The sequence below is a fragment of the Microtus oregoni genome, unplaced genomic scaffold, assembly GCF_018167655.1.
Source record: "Microtus oregoni isolate MIOR12 unplaced genomic scaffold, Mior012 000045F_ref0000178, whole genome shotgun sequence".
In the NCBI taxonomy this organism is placed as follows: Eukaryota; Metazoa; Chordata; class Mammalia; order Rodentia; family Cricetidae; genus Microtus; species Microtus oregoni.
Genome location: NW_024543219.1, coordinates 11,151,672 through 11,177,698, shown reverse-complemented (window position 1 = coordinate 11,177,698; position 26,027 = coordinate 11,151,672). Strand labels below are relative to the sequence as shown.

The 26,027-nt window shown below is 43.0% G+C and overlaps 1 protein-coding gene across 5 annotated transcripts in view; it reads left to right on the top strand.

The window, feature by feature from the left end:
- Window positions 1-22,637, top strand: part of Ddhd1 (DDHD domain containing 1) — a 79,156-nt gene extending 56,519 nt beyond the window's left edge. For 2 of the 5 annotated variants that reach the window (XM_041634096.1, XM_041634097.1), the window contains 8 exons: window positions 1,269-1,375; window positions 5,523-5,785; window positions 7,649-7,724; window positions 11,732-11,881; window positions 13,716-13,968; window positions 14,831-15,022; window positions 17,334-17,417; window positions 20,339-22,637. In XM_041634096.1, the coding sequence (XP_041490030.1) occupies window positions 1,269-1,375; window positions 5,523-5,785; window positions 7,649-7,724; window positions 11,732-11,881; window positions 13,716-13,968; window positions 14,831-15,022; window positions 17,334-17,417; window positions 20,339-20,520 (1,307 nt within the window). In that variant the 3' untranslated portion in view covers window positions 20,521-22,637. Of the gene's footprint in view, window positions 1-1,268; window positions 1,376-5,522; window positions 5,786-7,648; window positions 7,725-11,731; window positions 11,882-13,715; window positions 13,969-14,830; window positions 15,023-16,799; window positions 16,903-17,333; window positions 17,418-20,338 lie in introns of all 5 variants that reach the window. The other 3 variants (XM_041634098.1, XM_041634099.1, XR_005972536.1) reach the window with 2 other exon arrangements.
- Window positions 22,638-26,027: the final 3,390 nt, after the last annotated feature.

Below are 26,027 nucleotides of genomic sequence, written 5' to 3'. Positions count from 1 at the left end.
TTTGTAGTACAATAACATGAAAAGGGAATGCTAGGCATAAGAAATGTAAAGCACCAGTTCTGATTTACAGGTCCCCTGCTGTCTGCTCAGATTGCATAAAACTACACAGAAAAATAGAACTGATCATCTTCTCAAAGTCATGATGTAGAGGACTTATGTGCAAAATAATTGCTTTTCTATAGACCAGCAACAGACAACATAAAAAATACAAGATTCCAAGAAATAGCTCAAATACAACTTTATTTAAAAAATGTATAACTAGTATATTTAGGCTTTAAAGTATAAGAACTATTAAAATAGAGGAAAACTTAAATGCAAAGCTGATTCAGATTAAATGAGTGAATGAATATTCTAGAGATGCTAACTCCCAAACCGATCTGTAGATATTCACAGAACTTGGTGAACTGACTGTAAAATGGTTGTAGGACAGAGGGCCCAGAGTAGCCAAGAACCGAGACAGAGAGTCATGTCTTCCTCAGCTGCTGGAGCCATTTAACTTCTGTGATTTAAACACTTTATTGTTGGGACGAAGCCGGGCCGATAAACCGGTGCAGCCCAGCATGTGTGTGCCTCACCCGTCTGTGCTGATTTGGAACCTAAGCCACGACCAAGCAGCCATGAAAGGATTGTACTCTGAATGTGCTTGGAACCTGGTAATCCTGTGGGGGAGTTGGTTAAAATGACGTCTGCTTTATATATCAGTAAACCAAAGGCTTAACATGAAAGCCAATGCTTTAGGAAATATTTGGGAGACTAGTTGAGAGTAGAGAGGGAATCCTAGTCTTTATCATGGTGCCTTTCAGTCCTTACTACACTGTACTAAAGTACAGAGTAAGTACGAATTAAATAATGTGAGCCAGTGCAGTGGCTTGTCCTTGGATGAAGTCCTAAGGCTCTGCCCTCCTGTGGTTCAGTGTTGTCATTGCTTCTCTGGTCTCCAGTAGTTCCAGTAGGACAGATAAATATGAAGCGTGGGAAAAGTCTTATTTATTCCTGGTTTGTTGTTAGCCATGCCCAAGTGTGCCAGATGGGCATAATTTGGGCCAGGGTAAATAGGGCCAAAAATTTGTTAATAACCTTCATCCTCTAACATTCCTTTTCTGTTGTTGTTGTTGTCTTTTACTTTTTGTTTTGTTTTATCTTGGATATTTTGCAAGGAAGAAAGATCCCCATTAATGTTTATTACTTAAATATTAAGTTACCTTCAGAAATGTGATTTTTCCCTGGAACCTTCTGTAAGTTTGATTTCGGTTTTGTTTTGTTTGTAGACACTGTTGATTCCATTACTCCCGACAAAGTGCGAGGCCTGAGGGACATGCTGAACAGTAGTGCGATGGACATAATGTACTATACTAGCCCGCTTTATAGGGACGAGGTAAGTACCAGGACTGTTTTGGCATGTTAGGTGTTTTGTATAGTAACATCGGCCTTTTAATAGTGAATGTGGTCAGCTTAGGCCAAGTCTTCCCAGCGTTTCCCAGAGAGCAACCACTCGGTGCTCCTTAAAAACACAGAGGAGGCAGAGCTACAAAGAGAGACCTTGTCTCAAAACAAGGAGAGAGGTCCGTGGTGGTTCACACTGCAAACCCAACACTCAGGAGCCTAAGACAGAAAGATGGCCATGAGTTCAAGACCCCTGTGAGCCACACAGTGAAGCCCTATCTCAAAAAAAAGGTAGAATAATAAAAATAGCGTAATTATAAAGTGTATAGAGACTAGGAGTGAAGGTATTCTGAGCTCATGATTTATAAAATATGCTTATAGGTATTTTATATATGTATATAAATATGTATACGCAGATGTCTGTGTTTGCATGCATACATTTCCCAGCAGTGTTTACTGAAATAGCCAGAAACCAAGGATTCCCCTTATCGCACTGAGCCCACAACACCGAGATATTTGTAGTGCCTTATTCCCCATAAAGAAAATTTACAATTCCTTGTGGATATAGCTGATTCAGAGGCCCAAACAATTTGTGACAGAAACTACAGAAATGTTCAAAAGAATAATGGCAGGTCCCAAGGATAGGAGCTAGAGAACCATTGCAGTCGGCTGAACCTGAGCCTGTCTGGGACCAGAGTGCTTCACCACAGGAATTAGTACTTCAACATGGGATACAGTAATGGCAATGCAGTTCACTTTAGGATTGTAAGTCATTTTTAAAACTTTCATTTGTATTGATGAAAAATTGACTGGATAGTGACTAGGTCGCTTGCTTTTAGTAGAACGGTAAAGCTGACTGGAGCTGCACAGTCGTTTTACAGTAGGCATGGCGGTGCTGAGTGTAAGCTGGACATCCTCATCAGTGAATGTGAATTGAGGGCAGTGTTGCTTAGGAGCAGGCTATTGTGTGCATCCCCGCAAACTGCTCCCTGATCCACAAAAGAGGAACAGTAATTATACACAGGAGAAATCGGGCAGCATCTATCCTGGGTTTCCCAAGGGACAGGTGGACAGTGTGAGCCTTTGAATATGGTACCCAGTGGAAGATGCAGCATCCCCTGTGCAGCATCCTAATATTGAGGAAATACCTGAGAAACACAGACAAGGTGTGGGCAGGGCTGTATTCTTTTCTGTTGTCAGTGTCATAAAAGACAGTAATTACAGGAACTATTGCCGATTACAGGGGTGAAGAGATCTGATAAATACTCTATCCCACTTCCTGTTGTCCTGCAGTAGATGAGGAAGCTGCAGGAATGGATGACAAAGTTGGGTTGTGGTGGTAGATTAGATAAAATATTTCCAGGTAATGCCATGGGGCATGAATAATCACAGTAGAAATGTTCCTAGCATCAGGAAATGTAATGAGATAAAAGATGACAGTGTGTATACTATATCCCTCAAGTAATTGCCAGAGATATTGGGAAGGTGTGTGACTGCATAATTACAGAAGCAGAGAGAGTAACTAACACAAGTGTGGTCAACGCTAACAAAAGGAGAATCTGAGGGAGGGGAATGTGCTTCTGAGTGCAAGTGCCTGTGGGGTCCAGGAAAGGGCGTTGGCTCCCTCTGAGCGGGCCTTAACGGCTCTGAGCACCCTACGTGAGTGCTGAGAACTGACCTCAGGGGTTCCTAAGAGCAGTGTGCTCTAACAACCCCCAAGCCAGCTCCACCACAGACATTTGATTTTTTTGTACTAATTTTACTTTGTAACATTTTATATTTTCAAATAAAAAGTTGAGGAAACAAAATATTCAAGTTAAGGGGAAAAACAGTTTTCGAGGTCCATCCCCTAGAGGTTGTGATTCACTTGGTCTGAAATGAAGCCTGTGTTTATATTTTAAATTAGCAGTTCTCCTAGGTACTACCATCAGGGAATTCTGGGTAGTGCTTCTTAAAGCATTATGAAGAAAAAAGGAGTGTATAGTAAGCGGTGTTTCTTGCTCACTCGCTCGCTTGTTTACAGTCTGTAAATTAGATGTGGTGCAGCAGTTAAGAGCACTTGCTGCTCCTCGCTGGACCCTGGTTCGGTTCCCAGCACCCACATGGTGGTTCACAACCATTGTGACTTCAGTTCCAGGGAATCCTAACCCCCTCTTCTGACATCCTCCAGGCACATTTGATACACAGACATGTATGCAGATAAATCATTCATAAAAAATAAGGTAATCAGAATAAGCTGCAATCCCTCACAAAGACAGTAAAATTATCAGTGACTAGGAGGAGGAGCATGGTCATGTCCTGTGGTGAAGACCTTTGAGGCAGTAGCAGAGCTGCCTCAAAAGAATGGACCCTCCCTTCAACATGGAAACAAGAGTGGACGCTAAGCCACCACCAGCCAGGGTTAGAGGGACAAGGCTGTGTGTCAGCTCTTCCTCCTCAGGCCAGGGCCTCACCTTCTGAGGATTGCGTTTTTAAAATACGTGAGAATTGGGTGCTTTTATGCCAGTGTGCTGAAGTACTTCTGTGTTTCCCTAGTATAAACCTTAGAACCAAGACCTTCAAGAGTAAACAGTAGTAGAGATGAGTCAGTGTCTTACTGCCCAAGATACACAACATCCTGGATTCAATCCCAAGCAAAACACTCCTGTGCCCTTTCTCTAGCTGCTGCTTGGATTGTAAGGAAGGAATTTTATATATATATATATATATATATATATATATATATATATATATCTTACGGATTTTTAATACTGTAAGAGCTCACTCCAGAGATTACAGCTCCCTTGATGAACAGCACACAGAGTGACATTGCATGGTGTACTCTTTAGTCCTGGAGTTTTGCCTATAGCCCAAGTCTTAAAAGGCTTTTATATTCATTTTTCCTTGAACTGGTAGTTCCTAATGTAGCATTCTCAAGCTAGCACCACCAGCATTTTCCAGGAATGTGTTACAAATGCAGATTCCCAGGGTCTCCAGTGCCTCTGAGTCGGGAACTCAGAGCCAGAGCCCACCAGTCCACTTGTAGCAGTCTGCCCAGGAGATCCTGATCCATGTGAGAATTGGAGGACAATTGCCACTGGAACATGGGGCGCTTTTCCTCTCTCTGTTCATGGCCAGAATGTATTGCATCAGACAGATCACATAGTTTCAATAGCTCAGATTAGCCTCTGTTTTAGTGAGCTCTAAGATGTCAACAGAAGATGCCAGGGCTTCATGCATACATCACAGAGCCCACCGTCAAAGTACAAGAGTGAGAGCTAGTTTATGCCATCAGATGTAGGATACCCAGTAGCAGCTGATGGAGTTTGGTTGTCTCTTGATAGAACATGATTTTAAAATAAAGCTCTGTAAGAACAAATATGTCAGAGAAACCGCTGGCTTGTTAACTAGTGAGGTAAAATGAATAAAAACTGAAAATTTATAATAAAGTAGAAGAAACAGTAAGGAGAGAGAACTGTGCTAAACTTCAGGGTTTGAGACGGTTTGAGAGACAAAGTAATCTTCTTTGTGGGTTTGGGGAAGGTGCTTATTTCGGCAGCTTCCCAAAGATGAAGCAGTGAGCTGCTTCACGTCAGTGGGCCTATTGGTTGAGCTCAGTCACTGAAGTCATCTTCATTTTTCTCTGTCAACAGCACGGTGAGATGTAAACTATGGAGGTCTCTGTGACTTCATGCAGCAGCCTCTTACTACATAGTCTATCTTCAGGATATCTGTTATAAACTTACATTCCTCTAAAAATGTTACTACGACTAGAGCCCACTCACTGAAAATTTAGAATTGATAGACAGTAAGTTACTTTGAAGTAGAAATTTCCAGGGGCTTTGGAGATCTTATTAGAATCCAAAAAGAAATTTTTCCTATTTGTGGGACAGCTGGCTAGTGTAATTTACTGAACGCCTACAAAAGGATGGATCCTGATGAGAATCTCCGCCTAGGGAGATGAAACTCCGGTGATGAGACAGTTTGTCGCATGTATACAGACCTGCATTTCTGTATTTTTTAAAGCACCTGAGTAATTTAATAACCTGTTTATATTTCAGCAATCATGTTTGTTTTTCTTAATGTGTTTGCATTTAGAAATAAAGTTTATAGCCCTCAATGAAAAATCTAATATGATTGTATTTTCTTATTTCAAACAGCTAGTTAAAGGCCTTCAGCAAGAGCTGAATCGATTATATTCCCTTTTCTGTTCTCGGAATCCAGACTTTGAAGAAAAAGGGGGTAAAGTCTCAATAGTATCCCATTCCTTGGGGTGTGTAATTACTTATGATATCATGACGGGCTGGAATCCAGTTCGACTCTATGAGCAGCTGCTACAGAAAGAAGAAGAGCTGCCTGATGAACGGTGGATGAGCTACGAAGAGCGGCATCTTCTTGATGAACTCTATATAACGAAGCGACGGTAAACATCCCTAGGTTTTTGAAAGTGTTGGAAACGCCCTACCGGAATTGCTGATGTTCTTAAGAAAATGCCTTGGATCTGGAGAAATGGCTCTGTGGTTAAGAGCACAGGCTGATCTCTCAGAGGACCAGAGTTGAGTTCCCAGCACCCACATCGGGCTGCTCACAACTCCTGTAACTCCAGCTCCAGGAAATCCAGTTCCTCTTCTGTGCTCACACGCATGCATAGAACAAACACAATTATAGTAATAAAAAAAGCTTTATGCTTTGTTCAAGGTATAGATTATTAGATAACATACCTAACCAACCTATAGGTTATTAATTTTTATACTTTTATTACATGCATTTTTCCACAAAATAATTTCCTCTTCCTCCATCTTTGCTCAGTTTGTTCCCAGTCTGCAGTGTGTAATCATTTGTTTTGCTGGTCTGTACCTTTATTCTGAAAGTAGTATTAAAACTTTGTTACTCTTGGCCAATTATTTTACATGTTATCTCTTAACAATTATATAGTATATAATTATAAGCAGATTTAATGACCCTCTTAGCATCCTTTAACTCTTTGCTGATTATTATCTTAGGTGACACTTGCGTTCACCATCTTCCTCCTCTAACTGATACAAGTTTACAATGGAAGACACTGATTCTGATAGTTTAGCATTTTATACAAACAACTGGGTTAACTGACAAAATTTTTACTCAGAAAGCATTGGCTTTGTTTTACTTTTAGAGTAGTTGTCTCAGGATTTGACTTATTAGGTGCTGAAGACATAAATATTATGATAACAAAATGATTATTAGTCTCGGAAGAAAATGATGTTTAACAGGTGGTGGTGGCACACACCTTCATTCCAGCCTCAAGAAGCAGAGGCAGGTAGATTTCTGAGTTTGAAACCAGACTGGCCTTTAAAGCTAGCTCCAGGACATCCAGGGTTACCCAGAGAAACCCTGTCTCAAATAAACATAAAAGAAAATAAGTTTGGCAATCCTCAGAGCAGCGTTCATGATGTGTAAATCCAGTGAAACTCTGAGTGGACAGGAATTTGGTCCTCAGCCCCGTTGTCAGACCTCACAGTCACCTGCTGCACCAGCCCCAGGAGACCCGGCGCCCTCTTCTGGCTAGTGCAGGCTCTCCATTCACATCCATCAACATGTGCACACTCGTGATTCAAAATGAATCACAGAACACTTACACCTTCTTTAAAAAATGTAATCATGGTGGCACAAGCTTGTAATCCTAGCAGTTAGGAAGTCGAGCTAGGAGGATCAAGATTTCAAAGTTAGCCCAGGCAACATGATAACTAAGTCCAGGATAACTAAGAAAATACTTACATATATTAATGAGTAAGTCTGTCTGAGAAAGTGAGTCGTAGCTTTCTTGAGAAAAAAATGTAAGCAAATGTATTAGATGTGAGCAAAGCCGCAGAGTAATAAAACAGGCAGGCAACTCGGGTGTCCTTAGCCAAGGGGAGTCAAACGTGGCTTCTCGGGTGCTCAACAAATAATGACTGTTTTAGAAATTAAAGTAGGTGGGGGCAATGCAGTGAAAACACCTATAAAATTCATTACTAAATATCGATAGGGAAAAGACATTTTTTAGAAAAGATTGAAGAAAAGAGTATAAAATACAATTTTTAAAGCAAGGCATGTAGAGAGAGAGAGAAGCGGGGATAGGTAGGTGGATAGTTATGTATATACAAGTGTGGTAAGAGGGCCTTTGCAGGCCCTGAGCAGTACAGCAGGAATTGATTAAACATTGTCATAGAAGGGGCGAGTGTGAGAGCCATCGGGGCTTCATAAAGTAGTAGTGATGGTTTGTTGTGAAACTGTAAATGTATGTGTGTGCTCTCATGCTGCCTCCTAGGCTGAGGGAAATAGAAGAACGGCTGCACGGACTGAAGACGTCGTCCATAACACAAACACCTGCCTTAAAATTTAAGGTAAGGGAAGAGATCAGCCTCTCATCGTCTTGATACTTTTTGGACATTTGAGTATGGTGTCATGAAAATTTAGTTAAATGAAGGCTTCGTCGTGGTTGGTTGTATACTGTGTGCTTGGACACTTGCTCCAAAGAACAGCATGGGCGAGATGGTTCTGCCTGGGACCTGGCAATACCTAGGTGCCCTTAGCAATGTGCAGAGCAGCAGTGCACTGGAGAAGGGGCTTTCCTTCTGTCTGGGAGGCTTTAGGAGGATGAACACTTGTTCTTTAGCTCGGTTTACATTTGGCCAAGTTGAAAGAGAAAATAAAAGCAAGGAGAGGAAAAGTTGAGACAGATGTGTGGTGACGTTTACTATTTAGAAGGAACAAAATGTATAGTCCACAGCAAGAAGGAAATAAAAGGAAGTGGGCAGGCGGAAGTTCAGGGTAGGAAGTTGGGTGCTTCAGTTTATGAAGTCTAGAACAAAGCCCAAGACAAGGCTGCCAGGTTCCATTTGACTGGCATTGTCAGGACTTGGCAAAGGGCTGTGAGAAGAGGAACTGCCATCTGCTTGAGAGGGCAGAGTGAAGCTAGGTTCTAGATGAGTTAAAACGGTGCCCTAGTGAAGTCTAAGACATCAGTGCTGCTCCTGCTCTGGGAAGTGTTCTCTCCTGGAGTAGTAAAGAGAAGGTGTGTGGACCTCTGCATGACCCCTGCATGCGCGGTCCACGTCGTCTCACGGAGGAGCTTAGCGTGCATCCTCAAGTGTGGGGTGACTCTGTGACTGGCACAGTTCTTTAGCTGGTTTTTTTGTGAATGTGGGTGAATGCCTATATGAATATGTATAAACCACGTGCGTGCCTGGTGCCTGAAGATGCCGTAAGAGGATGCCAGATCCCTGTACTGGATCCCCCACAAGTTTCTCTGTTAACATACACCGTTTCAAAACCAGGTTGTTGAGCTGGGTGGCAGAGTGCTTGGCCGGCAGGAACAAGGCACTAGGTTCAATCCCTAGCCCTGTGGGGGTACGGGGTGGTGAAATGATAAAGTTGAAACATCCATTTAAAGAATATGGTCTCTGGAATTATCTTAATCTAGAATTTAAATACCAGCACTGCCATACATAATTAATGCTAAATGTATAAATGTATCTGGTAGATAAAACTATTTTTTACTAAAGAATTGCCTAGAACACATTAAGTATATTATGATCTTAGATTCAGTACCACATGAGTAGAACCTGTACATATAATTGGGTTTCTTCTGATGCAAGTCATGCATAGCTTAATAAAGACTCCTCATCGTTATTTAGAGGGAAACATAGAAATTGAGAATTTAAGAAGAGTATCAAACCTGGCGAGTTTTACTTGGGACTTAAGGGGTCAGGAGGAAACAAACATTTTTCTATGCGGATAACCAGCAGATAGATTGACCTTGAGGCTGCTGATGTCCATCCTGTTGCACTTGACCAGGAGAAGAGGAGCCGTGACAAGCTTTGGTGTGCAGTGTGGACAATGAGCCTTGCTCTGGCTGTGATTTTTGTATCTAGTTAGTACTATTAGCCAAGGCGTGTGATCTTTCTGAACTCAGCTGGTTACTCATCTCTGAACAAGGAAGTTCCTTTTTGTCTTCAGAATTCTTTGATGGGGGTTGGTGAGATGACTCAGCAGGGAAAGAGGCTTGCTCTGCATGCAAGCCTGGTGACCTGAATTCAATCCCTGTAACCCTCATAAAGGTAGAAGGAAAGAATCAGCTTTACAGAATTGTCCGCTGACCTCCACATGTGTGCCATGGTACACACATGCCCCCACATACATATCATACATGTCCACACATGTTATTTTAGTGTTTTTCATTATTTAACAGTCACAACAGACTGAGAAAACAGTACCTTTGTATTTGTCAGACTGCAGCCATCATGAACAAAATTATATGGAAGAGGTGACTTACCAAATGGTTATGAAGTGACTGGGCATTTTGCACAGAATGTCATAGCTTCCTCTTGTCACCTGTTTTTTATATTGGGTGGCTGGTATGTGTGTGTGCGCATGCCAGTATGTATGTGGCTGGTTCATGCACTTGACTCTGCAGGGTTAGTGTGTGTGTGTGTGTGTGTGTGTGTGTGTGTGTGTGTGTGTGTGTATGTGTGTGGTATGCTTGAATATGCAACGCAGGTGCCTGGCCTGTGTACAGAGGGGTCAGAGGACAAAGTTTTCCTCTATCACTCTGCCTTTTTGCTTTGGTATAGAATCTTTCGCTGAACGAGAAACTTTCCATTCTGACGAGGTGGCTGGCTTGCAGAGTTTCAGAATCCTTTTATCTGCCCCACAATCTTGGGGTGACAGGATGCATAAGCCGCACTCAGCTTCTTTACATGAATGCTAGGTCCTCATGCTTGAAGAGTAAGTGCTGTTACCCACTGAGCCATCCTCCGCCCCAATCCTTGATTGTGCTTTTTGAGACAGAAACTCATCTAGTAGCCCAGGCTAATCTCAACATTACCCTGTAGCTCAGGCTGACCTCAAACTCTGGTGAGTCCTGGGATTTTCTGTCTCTGTTAGACCTCTTTTCTCTCTCTATCTATAAGAGAACTGGTTTGCATCAGCTGTTTGCACTGCTTTTCCTTGGGCTGGGCAGCTTGGCGATAGCATGTGCGAGGCTCCAGGTTCAGAAGCATGAAGGTGCCATTTCAGAACATTCCTTCAAAATAAATCTTCAGTTGTGTTTTTTTTCTCTAAAAATAGAAGTCCTCCTGTCATCTTTTTGGAAAGAGTTACAGGCGCATAGAATTGGAGGCCGAAACCCTGTTGCAGGATGGTCGGATAAGGGTATGAGGACCAGAATCTGCCCTGGATTCTGGTTCTTTCACTCTCCCTTGTAGAGTTCCCCTTCCTCCTGCTGACTATACGTAGGTCTGTGTCCAGCTCTCGGGGTTCTGAGCACATCCTTGGCAAGCGGGGTGACTGTCTTGGCCTCACGCGCCGTCACTACAGTCGTGTCGATTGATGGCGGAAGATAGATTTCTATACCCCTGCTCTAACTTTTCAGCCACACATTACAGACATCTCAAACTTACCTGTGAACAAAAATAAGATTTGGGGACAGTTTCCTCTGACAGTGGAACTGCATTGTTGTGTCTCTGACCCATTCTGTATCGTCTCCATGCAAGCATCCCCACTTGATCCTCGAATGTTGCCATTATGTATGACAGCGGGGCCTGCCCTGCTTGAGATTATTTCTTGCCTCATTCCTTTCAAGAACTTTTTTTTTCAAATCAGTAGTTTTTCAGTTTCCTGGTGCATCCACACACACTGCTACCAGGTTACGCTTCCCAGAATATGGGCTAAGTGCTGTTCCTCACAGCCTAAAATATAAATGAAGCCTATCTTCCTGGGATAGTCAGAGATCTGAGTGTTATCATCCCAAGTAGATTCACACACACGCACGCTTTTGTTTCAGTCTTACCTGTGCCTTTTCTCAAAAATCATCCAGTACCTCTTTCTCTCTACTTATTCCAAATGAGTAACAGTCTAGTGGGTCATTCTTCCAGCCTGGATACCCCAGTCTCAACTGTAGATCCTTACTCTCTTGGACTGGCCACTGCATACCCTGCCCCCTGCAAAGGCCTCAGAGCTGGGGGCTCCATTCTTCCATGGCATTCCCCCCCACTCGATCATCTTGGGGGCAGTGGCTCCACCCCGCTGCTGGTCCCGACCGTCACAGCACCTGGCGTAGAGGCAGCCTCGTGTCACCCTGTCCAGGAACTAGAAGTGCAACAACACGCTTCCCCTCACCTCCCTCCTTGTCTCAGCTTTAACTTCCGCTATATTTTAAAATAATGAAAACCCCACTGGAAGTAAATTATCATAAAATCATTAATGGCTGGTATGTAATTAACAAGTAATGTAAACAAAGCTTACTTAAAACATATATACTTAGATTTAATTTTATTGTTTGTATTTTATTATTCTGTTGAAAATAACACTTCATCGTTGTTTCAATTCAGGATGGCTCTTTTCATTTTAGGTTGAGAATTTCTTCTGTATGGGATCCCCACTAGCAGTTTTTTTGGCATTGCGTGGCATCAGACCAGGAAATACTGGAAGTCAAGATCACATTTTACCTCGAGAGATTTGTAACCGCTTACTAAATATTTTTCATCCTACAGACCCAGTGGTGAGTTTCACTGTGAGCTTCCTAGATCCCTAACTGTTCTCTGTGAGCAGCAACCTTGGCAGGGGCCGTGAGCTAACAGGAGATTCATTTCTGACTCAAAAAGGTTGTGTTTTTAACACTGTGTTGGTTCATTCAGAGTTCATGAAATAAAGTGTTAGAGAGGAGCTCCTTTTATAACACCTATCAGGGACTGGAAAGACGGCTCAGTTGTCAGGAGCACTTGGTGCTCTTGCCTAGGACCTGGGTTTGATTCCCAGTACCCACCTCAGGTGACTCACTACCTTCTGTGAATCCAGCTTCAGCGGAGCCCCCTTCTGGCCTCCATGGGCACTGCACACTTCCTTATGGTACACATACACATAACTCTTAAGTAAATATAAAAAAAATACTTTTCTGCTTTAAGTGCTGTTTTTCTGAAACATCGTATAAAATTGAGATGAGTCTGACAGATCCCCTTCAAAGCATGAAAGGTAATATGCACTAGTTGAGTCAAAGTATAAAATGCTCAGTTTTTTTTCAATTTTTTTATTATATTTGTTCTTTTAAATGTTTTTAAAGGTAAACACTGAGATCTTCCATGCTGTTATAAATAGACAAGTATTTTCAGACTGGAGTAGCTCTGCATTAAAGTGCTTGCTTAGTTTGCAGGGGAGGGGAAATGGGGGGGGGGGGGACATGACACACTACCTGGTTCAATTTCCCACTACACAGTGCAGAAATTTCCTTACATCTCGTTAGGGAAAACAGTCAGTATAACACACACAGAAACACTATTTTAAACAATTATCTGAAATTAGCATTTCTTATAATTGTGTGAACTCTTTTTGAAAACTGATTACCTAGCGCCAAATAAACATTGGCTGACGGACTATTGAATTTTAGAAAGACCCATGTGTTTAAACTTCTAACTGCCATGTCTAAGAGAAAACTCCCAACTGAAATGGAAGAGCTGAAAATAAGCTTCCACTAGGACGGCGGCCTAAATCTGTTAGAGGCTTGGATACAGAGCACTGTCGAGGCGGTCACTGAGACCAGCATGTCTGTGTGTTCAGGTGTTTTTCTGCACACATGAATTCTGTTTTCTTTGTACATCTTAAATTAGGCTTCTCTGTGTTTGGTTCTGGGATTTGAACCTAGAGCTTCACGTGTCCTAAGCGTGCATACAAGCTGCATTGTTTTCCCTAATACTTTCTTTAATGCTTCGGGTGGACCTTTGCTGGGCAGGTTTTGCAGGCATCCTCTTTTCCTCCTATGAGATGGCTCTGAGATCGTGTAACCAAACGGATGGCAGACCACTAATGACAGTTAGTGATGGAAGTGGGCGTCTGTGCTGCACCTACAGCGGGTGACTGACTTGTTGCTATAGAAGGCAGCCTTGGGTTGGCTTCCAAGTTAGGTGCTTTCTTATTGGAGTCAGGTGTTTGCAATCAAGTATAACAAAAGATCTAAATATTAAAGACTAATCTTATTTACTACGTTTTGGGCTATCATCCACCACTTCAGCTTTGTGAGTCTGGCATAAATCTTGTTAGATTATATCAGAATGTGGTAAAAAAAATAAATAAAAAAACCTTAGTCCTTTTCACTGAAAATGATTTAATAGATACCATTAGTCAAAACTAACTCCAGTTTTTTTGTAGTCTCATGAGTAGGAATATGTAATTAGACAACCACATATATTAGCAGGGAGAAATATGGAAGTATATTTTAAAGCCACTTTTTAAATTCTTGCTCTAAGATTTACTTACTCAGCCGAGCTTTAGGAATAAGTATTTTACTAAAGTCCAGACATTTTGCATTAATGTTGTATTTCTCTGAATTTTTAAATGTCTAGGCCTACAGGCTAGAGCCGCTAATTCTGAAGCACTACAGCAACATTTCCCCGGTCCAGATCCACTGGTACAACACCTCAAATCCTCTACCTTATGAACACATGAAGCCAAACTTCCTCAACCCAGCAAAAGAACCTACCTCAGTCTCAGAGAGTGAAAGCATTGCAAATATCCCGAGCCCCGTGACCTCCCCGGTCATGTCACGGCGCCACTATGGAGAATCTATAACTAACATTGGCAAAGCAAGCATATTGGGTAATTTCTCTTGCTTCTTATCTATGAGTGTAAGCACTTAAGTTGGGGGTGGTTGGAAATCTGCTGTTAGAAAATTTCCATCTGTCCAGGCTTCCCTGCTGACTGAAGCAGAAGCTGTGGTGTCCTCCAGTTACATTAAGAACAAGAAACAGCATTCTGTCAGTCATCGTAGTCTTGGCCCTGTGACTTACTGAGGGATCCTGAGAAATGTTTTTATTGCTTCACTTCCTCTTCTGCGTTCTGGTGGAATCTCCCCATCAGGATGTTTATGTCTTCTGAAAGTCAAGTCAATTAGTGCTTTAGCTTCCTAGACCAACAGGGGTATTTCATCTCCCTTTGAGTAACTGCTTGTGGCAGCACAGAAATTGGACATGCCAATAGCATACCCCTTGAATTTGTTGGTTTTGGCCCAGTGTCCTTTGTGTAAATGCCACAAGATGGCAGTATAAGTAGGCCTTACCCACCAAACTTGCTTACTATTTGACTTCATGCTCAAAGGTTATTAATGGCTTTTTATAGCATAAATTTAGTAAGACATATACCTCTTAATAATAGGTATATGCCCCCATGTCAACAACATGGGTCTTTTATTTGAAGCTTTAATTTTGCCAAATACTTCCATAGCAATGAACATCTGGATAAAATATCTTGGTTGTGTGTTTGTATATCTGTATTCCTAGAATTTATACAGCTTTTCTTCTTTTAACCATCATTCTTGTTTTAAAACCTACAGTAGAAATTGGAATATTTTTTAGGTCACCACCCTGGAGAAAAATGCCAGTTGGCTATAGTTTTGGGTGGTGCCCTTCAGTGCACTGTGGGGTGAGTCAGCAGAGTGACTGCCCTATTCTGTGACATACAGGGGCTGCTAGCATTGGAAAGGGGCTTGGAGGAATGTTGTTCTCGAGATTCGGACGTTCTTCAACATCACAGCCATCTGAGACATCTAAAGACACAGTGGAAGATGAGAAGAAGCCTGTCGCTTCACCTGCTACTACCACCGTGGCGACACAGACCCTGCCACACAGCAGCTCCGGCTTCCTCGACTCTGCATGTTAGTTCCTGTGGTTCTCCTCCAGTTTGTGTGCTTACCTCTGTAGCTTAGGAGGGGCGGGAGGGCAGGAATACCGGCGGTCTGCATTCAGGTCTGTAGTTTAGGAGGGGAGGGGAGGGCAGGAATACCGGCGGTCTGCATTCAGGTCTGAAAAGAATACTTTTTAGGCAAGTATAGTTTTAGTGTCTGCAGTGACAAGTTACTACATCATTTTAACCAGGGCTCTCCATCACAAGACAGTCTGTGGGGTAAGTGCCCCTAGCTTTTACAATGTATATTTTTACTACAATTACCAAGGTTTAAATTTCCCATTAATATTATAGACGTGTCCTGTATCTGGCCTTGAGAGTTCTGAAACACTGCTGTCCTGCAGCTAAACACACACACATCCAACTTTATGAGACCTCCAGAGCAGAGGCCTGTTACTGTGTCTTCTGTTCCTGCCCTGGTTACCTGGTATACAAAGGGATTTCTATGAGTAGATACATGTAGCAGTAAGATGAACTTTATTTTTTTTTTTTAATCTTACATAGCTGTGAAACACTAATCCATCAGCGAACGTTATTTTTAAGTGTCTAGTAGTAGTACTAGCACTTTGGTTATTCCCACTGGTGATAAGGACAGACAAGTTCTTACATAGCTGCTCCCTTTCTGCAGCTAGCAAGAGAAAATGACTGCTTCGGTCATCGGTACAGACTCCATTGCAGTTACTGATAGCATTGTGTTCTTGCTGTGTCTGCCTCCCTGAATTTTGAAGTGACCAGCAACCAGAACAAGTCAGGGTGGCATCCTAGAGACTGCATGGTTCCTCCACACTCAGCCTCCCCAGGGTGGATTAGCATTAGGTCTGAGCATTCCTAATTGGGCCAATGGCATTTTTCATTCCTTTCGAGTGCTAAATTTATATTTGTGAGTTGTTGGAACCATGTATAGACTATTCTTTTTAGACTTTGATATCTGTATGAAACTCATGTTCCTGATTTCTTACACTGAGTTCATTCATTTTGACCTGGAAACATGACTGTAAATATGTAAGCGTTAGGGACATGCAGAAATCAAAACTGCTAGCTTCTGAAAGAATTCTGTTAGGTTGTATTAAGAAGCTGCAGTTCTCCATAGTCTTGCTACCGCAAGCTACCGGTGATGGTGATGAACAAGAGGGGGGCCAGACTCTCCCAGCAACACCGGAGATCCCAGAAAAAGGAGTAAGCACATAGAGAATCTGAGCAAAGAAGATGTTTTCATTTTGTGTACATAATAGCGAACATGTCTCATGGTAGCAGAGCGACAGCTCTTCCTACCCAGCAGTCGCTAGGTGCTCAGCTGGACAGATCACTGCACGCATTCCCTCAAACCTAGGCCCTAGTGTGTGCTGTGCATGCAGCCTGCAGTCCTGCTGAGCTACACCCATGCCGTGTTGTATCATGTTTCCATGTAAATGCTTAGCAGTTCTCATGTTAAATTCCAACCTTAGTCTGTACCAGCTCTGAGATCATCTTGAGTCTTCTGTAGTCATCTCTCAATAGAGATAGGACTATTAAAATAATTAAAATCAGGCCTATGGCGATACGGTTCTGTCTTAAGTCACTTGGACTTTGTCTCCGTAACTCTTTGACTTGCCTCAGTAGTGTACCCTTCTGTGTAGTCCTGACTTTTATGTCATAATTGCTATCTTGCAATCCTGAAACTTTGTCCCTTAAATCTTTCTGGAATTTGGCTGTTGTGATTAGGTGACTGAGTTTCCTTCCTCCCTTCCTCCTCACACTGATTGTCTCAGCTCTTCAGGATAACCTCTGTTCTGACGCCACTGTCTTTGAGTCTCGTTACTGAGGGTGAGGAGGACACAGACTGAACTCGTGACCAAGTTTTCTGTCTGAAGAGTAAGTGTGTCAGTTGACCGTCTTTATTTTCTCATCAAGTTGACACATCTTACTAGCGAGCTTCACTTCTGAAAAGACCAGCTCATTTTAAAGCGTCTTATGGTTTCATTTCTTGTGTCCCTGTGTTTATAGCATGTTAAAGGAAAGGATCTGTACTTGTAGGGTTTTTCGTTTGTTTTGTCGCCCTCCGGGTTACAACCTGAACTAGCACTAAGTTTGAGGAGTATGGAGCTATCAGCAGATCTGACATTGACTGGAGATTGAGCTGTGCTTATGTATTCCATGAAGGAGCTCCTCCCAGAGACCTAGGGTGTGCTGCTTTGTGTGTGTGCTAGGCTCATCAGCTCTAACATTTTGGCCAGTGCAACACTGAAGGCCATTTTTAACCATCAGCCTTGCCTTTACAGCATCTTGTTTGTTTTTTTTCACAGATTTCAGACTTCAAGAATCGTTCTTTTATCTCCCACAACTTCTTTTTCCGGAAAATGTAATGCAGAGTAAAGATGATAGCCTCGGTATGGTATATGTCAGGGGTGGTGCTCCGCACACTGTGAAAATGGTCTGCTTTAGAGATCAGCTCAGTGAGAACTGGGCTAGCCTCTGGGAGAGCAGCCGCAGTGCTGTCACTGCGGACTCTATGTGCATTTTCTCATCTTCACTTCAGTGTTGAGAAATACAGCACGCCTACAAAAGAGGACTTCAGAGACAGGAGGACGGCATTAGGCCCCTGTCTGTCTTCTTTATTGTCCTCGAGACCGCAGACATTCCACTCTTCTTTTCATGTCGATATAAAAAGGTTCCCTGGTACAAAGAACTGCATTGCTCCTGGTTGCCCCACAGCTCATCCTAATACAAGCACAGATGGCCTCCGCCAGGCTGGATCATCTTAAACACAGCAATACTGATGCAGACGCGTTCTCAGTCTCCCTTTCCAGCACTCCCAATCTGCCGCTAAGGACTGGTCTTACAGCTTACAGTTCCTTTGCTGACCAATTCTTGCTCTTCTGTAGTTTCTCTCTCTTTCATCTTTTTCTTACTAATACTGAATTTTTATCTTTGATGTTCAGGGTTTTCTTTTGTTATTTTATCCACCTTTAATTTTTCAATTATCAAAATCCATATTACTTGATACTCAAAGAGTATAACATACTGGGTCCTTTTTGGCCTCCAGAGCAGAGTTTGTATTGACCTAACTCAGTGAACTCCCTCAAGAAGTCACCTAAGTATCCCCAGCCACTAGTCATATAGCCTAACACCTCCCCCAAAATAAATAAATAAATAATTTAATTGGGCTGGAGAAATAGCTCAGTCAGAAAAATCCTTGCAAGAGAAACTGAGTTCAAGCCTCAAAGCCCACTCTTTAAAAGCCGGGCATGGTGGTATATGTTTGTACCTGCAGTTCTGAGTGGGCAGAGATGACTGAATCCCTGGCCCTCACTGGCCTGCCAGCCTGGCCTAGTTAACACGCTCTAAGCCGATGAGAGATGCTCTCCGAAGAAGCAAACAAAAAAGGCCAGCACTTAAGGAAGGACGCCCAAAGTTGTCACTCGGCCTGGATGTACACAGACACACACACACACACACCTACGTTCAACTGCAGCTGCTCTCTCGGCTTTATTCTCTCCACCTGCTCAGGAACAAGGTTCGGTTTGTTTTGAACAGATTTTACATTTAGGTATTTGAAGCATAGAAAAAGAAGAAAAGGTAATTTTCCTTTTTCCTTTCCCCATGATCCCAGAAAGTTAGAAAAACTAGGAGAGTCCATCTCCTGTGTTGTCCTAACAAGTCTCGGTGTGACAGAATTGAGACAGCAGGGCCACCTGCGCGTCCGAACCTGTTTTGGCCAAGAGCATATTGTACAGCATTATAAAGTGGTACTGCCATGGAGCTCCTCTTTCCCTTGGAGATTCTGTATAAAAGGAAGTGAGGAAAACAACCCAGACCCACTCCATTTCATCCCTGATCTTCCCTGGTCTTTGCACAAAGCCAGCAAGGTGTACAGGAACTGCACTGAGGACCAAAGGAAGTTGAGACAGAGCACATTTGTGAAGGAAAGCTGGCTGCCTAATTTGCATTTTGATTGCTCTAACCCAAGCCCAGAGATAAGCAGAAAAGCACAGATGGGGCCAGTCTAGGTAACATCATAGCTGATGTTTGCAGAGGTGACAAGGATGACAAGGGCCATAATAAATAGATAACACTTTATGAAAGCAGCGTTTTAGGACAGTGGTAGCACATTAAGAATTAATTTCAGGCTGGGTGGTGGTGGTGCACACCTTTAATTCAAGCACTCAGGAGGCAGAGGCAGGCGGATCTCTGAGAGTTCGAGGCCAGCCTGGTCTACAGAGCAAGGTTCAGGATAGCCAGGGCTATACAGAGAAATCTTGTCACAAAAACAAACACAAAAAGAATTAATTTCAGGACTTTAAAATCAAAGTGGAGCCAAGTAATTCCTAATGCAAGAAAAATGAGCCTTTGATTTGAAAGCATTGTGCAGAGTTTTGGACTAGGCAGGAGCATTTGAGGTTGAGTCCTCCCAGATCACACACTTGCCGCTTTTCTGTCTTTGTGACCCACTTCATCTTGACTCCTCGTATCATGTTTGAGAATTCAGTTTTCTCATCTTCATATTCTGGTCTGGTGTGGGTGACTGTGCTTACAAATCTCGTGAAGGCCTATGGAGTACAAAATTAAAGGATTTGGGGCATTCTTAACTAAATCCATATGGATTTCAGCTATTTCTGACTTATTATGAATTAATTTTAATTAAGTGAAAAATTTGGGTTAAAAGAACTTTGTGAAAGTTCTGTGTGGGTGTTTTCTGCAAGTGTGTATAGCCTGGAAGGCATTCCACCTCTGAGGTCCTTTACGTTAGCCCGTTAGGAGAGCCTGGGGCTCTTCAGTTTTTTTCCAGTTTTGCGAGTACAGTTTAACTTTTCCCACCACAGTGGGTTCATTTGAGTACTTGAATATCACAGCACAGGCTAGACCCCACTAAATGCCATAGTCTGAACTGTTTGGCAGCTGCCTCTAAGGAATCCAGCCTACAGGGGCAGGACACTGGAGCTGTGAAATAATAGTAGTTAACTTTAAAAGACATCTCAATGGTTGCCGTGGAGTGTTTCCCCACAGAAACGTGTGTTCTGTGGAGCCTCCCTGTTTCTCCGGGGATGCAAGGTCTTCAAGGAAGGGAGGTAGAAATAGTCCTCCAACTCCAGAAGAATGCCATGGTAGCAAGTGAGTGTGTTTGTCTGTTTCCTCATTATTCCTTGCTGACCTGGACAGTGGAGCAGAACCCCAGTAGAACCCTGACCGCTTTGACTCTTACTACCTCATGATTTAGAGTAGAGGGTGACAATTTAGAAATTGTTTCCACCCAGCCGTCCCCAGCCTTCCTCAGACACTTGGTAATCTTACCTAACTCTTGTCTTTTCAGTGGAGCTGGAGCACAGGATTGACTTTGAACTCCGAGAAGGCCTTGTGGAGAGCCGCTACTGGTCAGCCGTCACGTCGCACACTGCCTACTGGTCATCCTTGGACGTTGCTCTTTTTCTTTTAACATTCATGTACAAGCACGAGCGTGGTAACGACACAAAGCCCAGCCTGGATCCAATCTGAACTCTTGAAGGATATGAATGGCCCAATACTTTTTTTTTTCTGTTAAAATGTGTCAAGATATGGAGAGTTAAAGGTTCCAGTTTTTTTTTAGGGCAAGAAATACTTTAATTTAAAAGCACTTTATTTTCAAAAGAGAACAAAAACACATTTTCAGTTCTAAAGAAATTATTTACTGTTTCTGTAATTTTGATTGTGAGTCTAGCAAAGCCCCTGCAGAGAATCAGCAGGCGTGGAAGTGTGGAGGGCTCAGGTGTGGGGAAAGCAGCCATCTTTCCATCGCAGCCCAGCTCTCCAGAAGGAGTCTGATACAGTGTATTGACCTACAGATGTTGTGACTCTAAGGTGGTCAGAGTTGAGTACATTCTGTGTGAAGACCACAGGGTGGCATCATGGGGTTTGATTTTGTGAAGGTTTCCATGTCCACAGTTACTTTGAAAGAAGAATATAACAAATTTAAAATGTTCTAAATTTAACTTGTTTTTTAAAAAACAACTAATGCTAAAAAGCAATATTTGAACTACTGTACTTATAATTTATTACCTCTAGTTATTTCAGCATATGAAACATTACATTTTTAATGTTTCTTTTGAGCCACATTTATTTTGTATCATGTTGAGGCCCTTTCTTCTCAATCCACCTCTGTCCCTTTAGATGACCAGATGATGCTGTGGCATACTTCCAGGTTTTGGGGGCTTTTGTTTGTTTTTGTTTTGTTTTTCATTAAAAACATGGTTTTACACAGTACTAGTTCAATTTTTTTTTCTTATTTTATGATGTCACATGTACCTCAGAGAAAGCTGAGAGTTTCAACACAGGGACTCCACGTTGGGTACACTGCATTGGCTCTGTTAAGAAAACACCTTTGGGCTAGAGCGTATGATGACTTGAAATATGTAAAACCTGTGTGCCAAGGAGCTAACACGTCAAGGGATATAATTCCACCATCATTAATATTTAGCGCTCTAAAGAAAACATGGAGACTTGGGCATAGGAAGCGACAGGTTTCCACAGTGCTTTTCATCTGGTGTGCATTCTGTGCTGTGTGTAGATGATCCCTGAGGTAAGTAACACATGTTACTAAGTCGCATGTTTACATACTGAGGCACCAGTGTTTGAAGTGCCTTGCATTAGGTTGCACCGCAAATTGAGAGAGTTTGCATGAAAGGCAGACAGACCATCTCCTTTTCTGTGCTACACGTGACCCTGAACAGTCTGCAGATGTGAGTGAGCTGGAGAATAACAGCCCAGCGTCACCTACAGATAGGTTCTAGACTCACTGAAGGCGGCAGTAGCTGTTCTCGCTATGGCCAACACTTGCCTCTGGGTAGCTCTCCCTAGACTCCACACAAGGTGCTGTCTTTTCCTCCTGTGTAAGGCAGGGATTTGTAGCTGCAGGGAACAGAGCCAGTCAGCCCACATCTGCCCTGCTCTTTCCTCTGTAGCGTGGCAGAGCCCGCGACTTTCTGTGGCTGTTACTCCTCGCCCTTAGTGCTATCGGCTCATTGTTCAGCATGCAGCACTTATTTCTAGTGTTTAAGGATGTCGGCGCCACGTGACCAAGAGGCTTTTGATGACTGTCAGGAGAGCTGGGGCGTCGTCTTTTGAGTTTGGAGGTTGCTATGAACTCAGGTCATTTTCATTGCCTATTTATTTAGCAGGTCTCATCTAATTCTCAGGAATGCCGAACCCGTTTCTTCTGACCGTTGTTAAAGGTGGGTGAGCGCATCAAGTGTCAATGAAAGGAGTAAGGCTTTTCCTCACATCTCAGAGTTGTTGGGTTTCACTGCTGGAGTTTATGTAACTCCGGGAGAGAGCAGGGCTCAAACCACGCCTTCAGTAAAGAACAGATGTTCTGCATCTCTGGACAGCTGTTTCCGGTTCATCATTTCATCAATATTGATGCCGATTTTGGTTTTATAGTTCTTGTCTTTCCATGTCTGCATGTAATCATGGGATATGTTGGTGTATACTAAAGAAATATACCAAGTATGTGTAATTCTGACTTGATTTAGAAGCTAAGTCAATTATCAAGTAACAGTTCACAGTTTTACTCCAGCAAGTACTAAACTGGCCCCTAAAAGTCCTGATTTTGATACTAATTAAAATTCTATTCTCTACCCTGTGTTCATGCTGAGTCTCTTGAGTATTGATCACACCAACTTTAACTCAATTAGGTTGGATAAGGGGACTGTTTGGAGTTAAATCCTATTTTTCCTTTAAAATTGGCCTTCCTAAGGCTTTTTACTCATAGCTTTAGCAGTGATTGCACTTTTCTTATAATCCAGTTTTAACTGCATTTTAGAATATAATTGCAAAATATGCTGGCTTTCCAAGCCTTGAGAATCTTGACTTTAATCTCTATCAGGAAGTTAGCTTTGGGGCTGAAGAGATGGCTCAGTGGGTAAGAGCACTGGCTGCTCCCCTGGAGAACTTAGTCCAACTCGGAGCATGCACATGGCAGCTCCCAGCTGTCTGTAACTCCAGTTGCAGGGATCCAGCAACATCACACAGACATACGTGCAGGCAAACACCGGTGCACACAAAGTAAAAATAAATCGTCTTTTTTAATTTAAAAAAGGTTAGCTTTTGTGCTTGCTTCAAAGGCCTCAGACCCAGAAACCCTCGTCAGTCTCTTTCTCATTGACAAAACCACCCTTATCCGTAAAGCATTTAACTCCACCGCCAAACGGTGTGGGAGTGTGCCTCTGTAATCCTAACACATGGGAAGCTGAGGCAGAGTGGTTGCTATGAGTTTGAGGTTAGCCTGGGCTAAAGGCGGGGTAGAGGTGTAACTCAGTGTACTGGGTTTTACCCCATCGGCACACAAACCCAGAGCACACTTGGGAGGTAGAGGTGAGGACGATCCTGTTTCGGTCATCCTCTGCTACACGGGGAGTCTGAAGCAAGCCTGAGCTGCTCTACACAAACCAGTGCCATGGCAAAGAAATGGTGAGCCAATGGGATGCCTGCGAAGCCTAATGGCCTGAGTTCAGTTCCCAGAACCCATAGGACACTAATGTCCTAGTCTGTACATGCCCTCGCACATGCATACACACTTGAAATGTTTAAAATGAGTGCCGCGTCAGCTGCTACGACACTGTCACTACTGCAGTGACGCCTAAGCCCCTGGAGTGGCGTCAGACCAAGCAGCTGTTACTGGCACGCCTGTTGAAGATAAGCAGTTGGCCCTCCTCACCAGTTCTAATGAATAAGACATTTCAAAACTTGAAAAACTGACCAAAAGATCTTTAAAATATTTTTGAATCTTAACCATATTTATGGAAATAGGCCAAAGAATGATGAGATGTTAATAATCAAGCTAAGAAAGGTATTATACTAATAGCAATTGAAAAAAAAAACACACCAAACTGAGTATGGATTAGTTGTGATTTGCTTGTTCCTGTTTTGTATCTCATGTCCCTGCTCTGTTGCCATTCTGACCCCTGGCTTCTGCCAGGAACCGGTTGGGACTCAGGCTGAACTTGAACCATGAAACTCACATAAGAGAACACAGCCCCTAAGAAAAACCTTGGTATTGTGACGGCAGCGACCTGAGTGTGTACATGTTGTCTTGATTCTCAGTGGAGATTTTCAAAGAACTCTCAAGTTTCACAGTTTACCTACAATTTGTAAAAATTACTTTGGATTTTGTTTTATGTCTACAAGTGTTTTGCCTGCAAAACCACTATGTGTGTGCCTGGTGCCAGCAGAGATCAGAAGAGGGTGCTGAGTCCCCTGGAATTGTGAGCCACCAGGTAAGTGCTGGAACCTGAAGCCAGGTCCTCTGTTAACCATTCTGCCTCCTCTCCAGCATCCCCACCCCCAGACTGTATAGATTTGAGTCACCTGGTCCAACCCTGTCAGTTTCACACACAGCAGCAGATGTCATGAAGAGCAGAGACTGCAAGCATGACAGGAGACACTGCAGTGCCCAGCGAGACAGGGAAGTGGTGGGGTCTCCAAGGAAAGATTCATCGAGTGCTGAAGCCAGAGCAGTTATAAAGATCAGTTTTCCAAAGCATGGGCTGTGAGTGTCATACCAGAAAATAAGTGAGAAGTGACAAATTCAAAAGTTTCTTCAAGCCTGGATGGTGACAGCTGCCGTTAGTCACAGCTCTAGGAAAGCAGAGGCAGGTGAAGGCTGCAAACATGGCTGACACCGCTTGCTCCTGTAGCTGGGGAAGTACTGGTCACAAGTGATTCCTTCATCCTATAGCTTCACCCTCACCTGGAACCTTTATCTTACAAGCAGTGTTTCCATCCTGCGCAAGGAGTAGAACCTCCTGTCCTGTCCTATTTTGTACCATGTAACCGCCTCGGCGGGTTACTCAGTCTAGGGGTGTAACCCGCCTGGCTGATCCGTTATTTTAGGGTCCCGGAGAGGTGCTCTCCATGGGCTGAGAGAGAAGAAGGAGACCATGCTAGGTTTGTCAGAGCCTCTGTTTATTAGAGACAGGGTTACAGCTTATATAGGATAAGGAGTTTGGCTTGGGATGGGGGTGGGGGCATGGAATCTTGCCGTGTGGTCCACGGTCACATAGGCCAGGAGTTCACAGGTTGACACACCTAGTTTTCTAGATAGTTTGGAGTGTGGGGCGGGTTCCGCTAACAGCTCTCTATTAACATCTAATTGGGTGTAGGGTAGGCTCTGTCAATAGAACAATTCTCAGTATAATTGGGGGTGTGGGGTTCTCTGCAGACTCCCCAGGGCGATGGTTCCTATAATAATTTGGGGGGGAAACAGCTCCTGACAGTACCAGTGTGCCTGTTTCAAAAGCAAAACACTGACAGTGTGTTAGGTAGTTACACTGGCTTGGCTTGCCTTGGCTTTGGTTCTGAGTACACGTCTCTGCCCCCATTGTTTGTGATCCTGTCACTGTGAGCAGCTTCTACACAGCATTACCTAGGAGGTAACAGCTCAGGGAAGAGCCAGCTGTGCTACCTCAGCCTAAACACACTGTGTTCAGTATGAAATCTTTCCAGAACTTAGATCCTACAATGGTTTGGTCCTCTAACATGCATTTTCTTCATATAATGTTCTTTGTATATGTGTGTGTAGATTACTAATACACTCAGTTTCTCACTTACATAGAAGCCTCTAAGGACTCTACAAATTTTAAATTAGAAGTTGTCAAGAGGAACCGTGGCAGGCTTGATGACTGTGTGGGTAAAGGCCTTTTCTGCCACCCTGACTACCTGAGTTGTACTGCTCAGAACACATGTGAAGGAGGGCACTGACCTTTGATTTTCATGCTCGAGCTGTAGCTTGTCACGTGTGTGAACGCATACCCACACACTCATGCACCAAGTTTAAAAATGTGGCGGAAAAAGGAACCAGAATTCTTTGTATAAATAATTATTTTATAAATAATCATGTTTTACTTTCCTCTCAGAAGCTCTATACATTTAGGTTGCAATTTATCTGAGATTTGTTGAGTTTGCAACATATTATCTACGAATACAGAAGGCAGCTCCCAAGATGCAAAGACACAGTACAGTCATGTTTG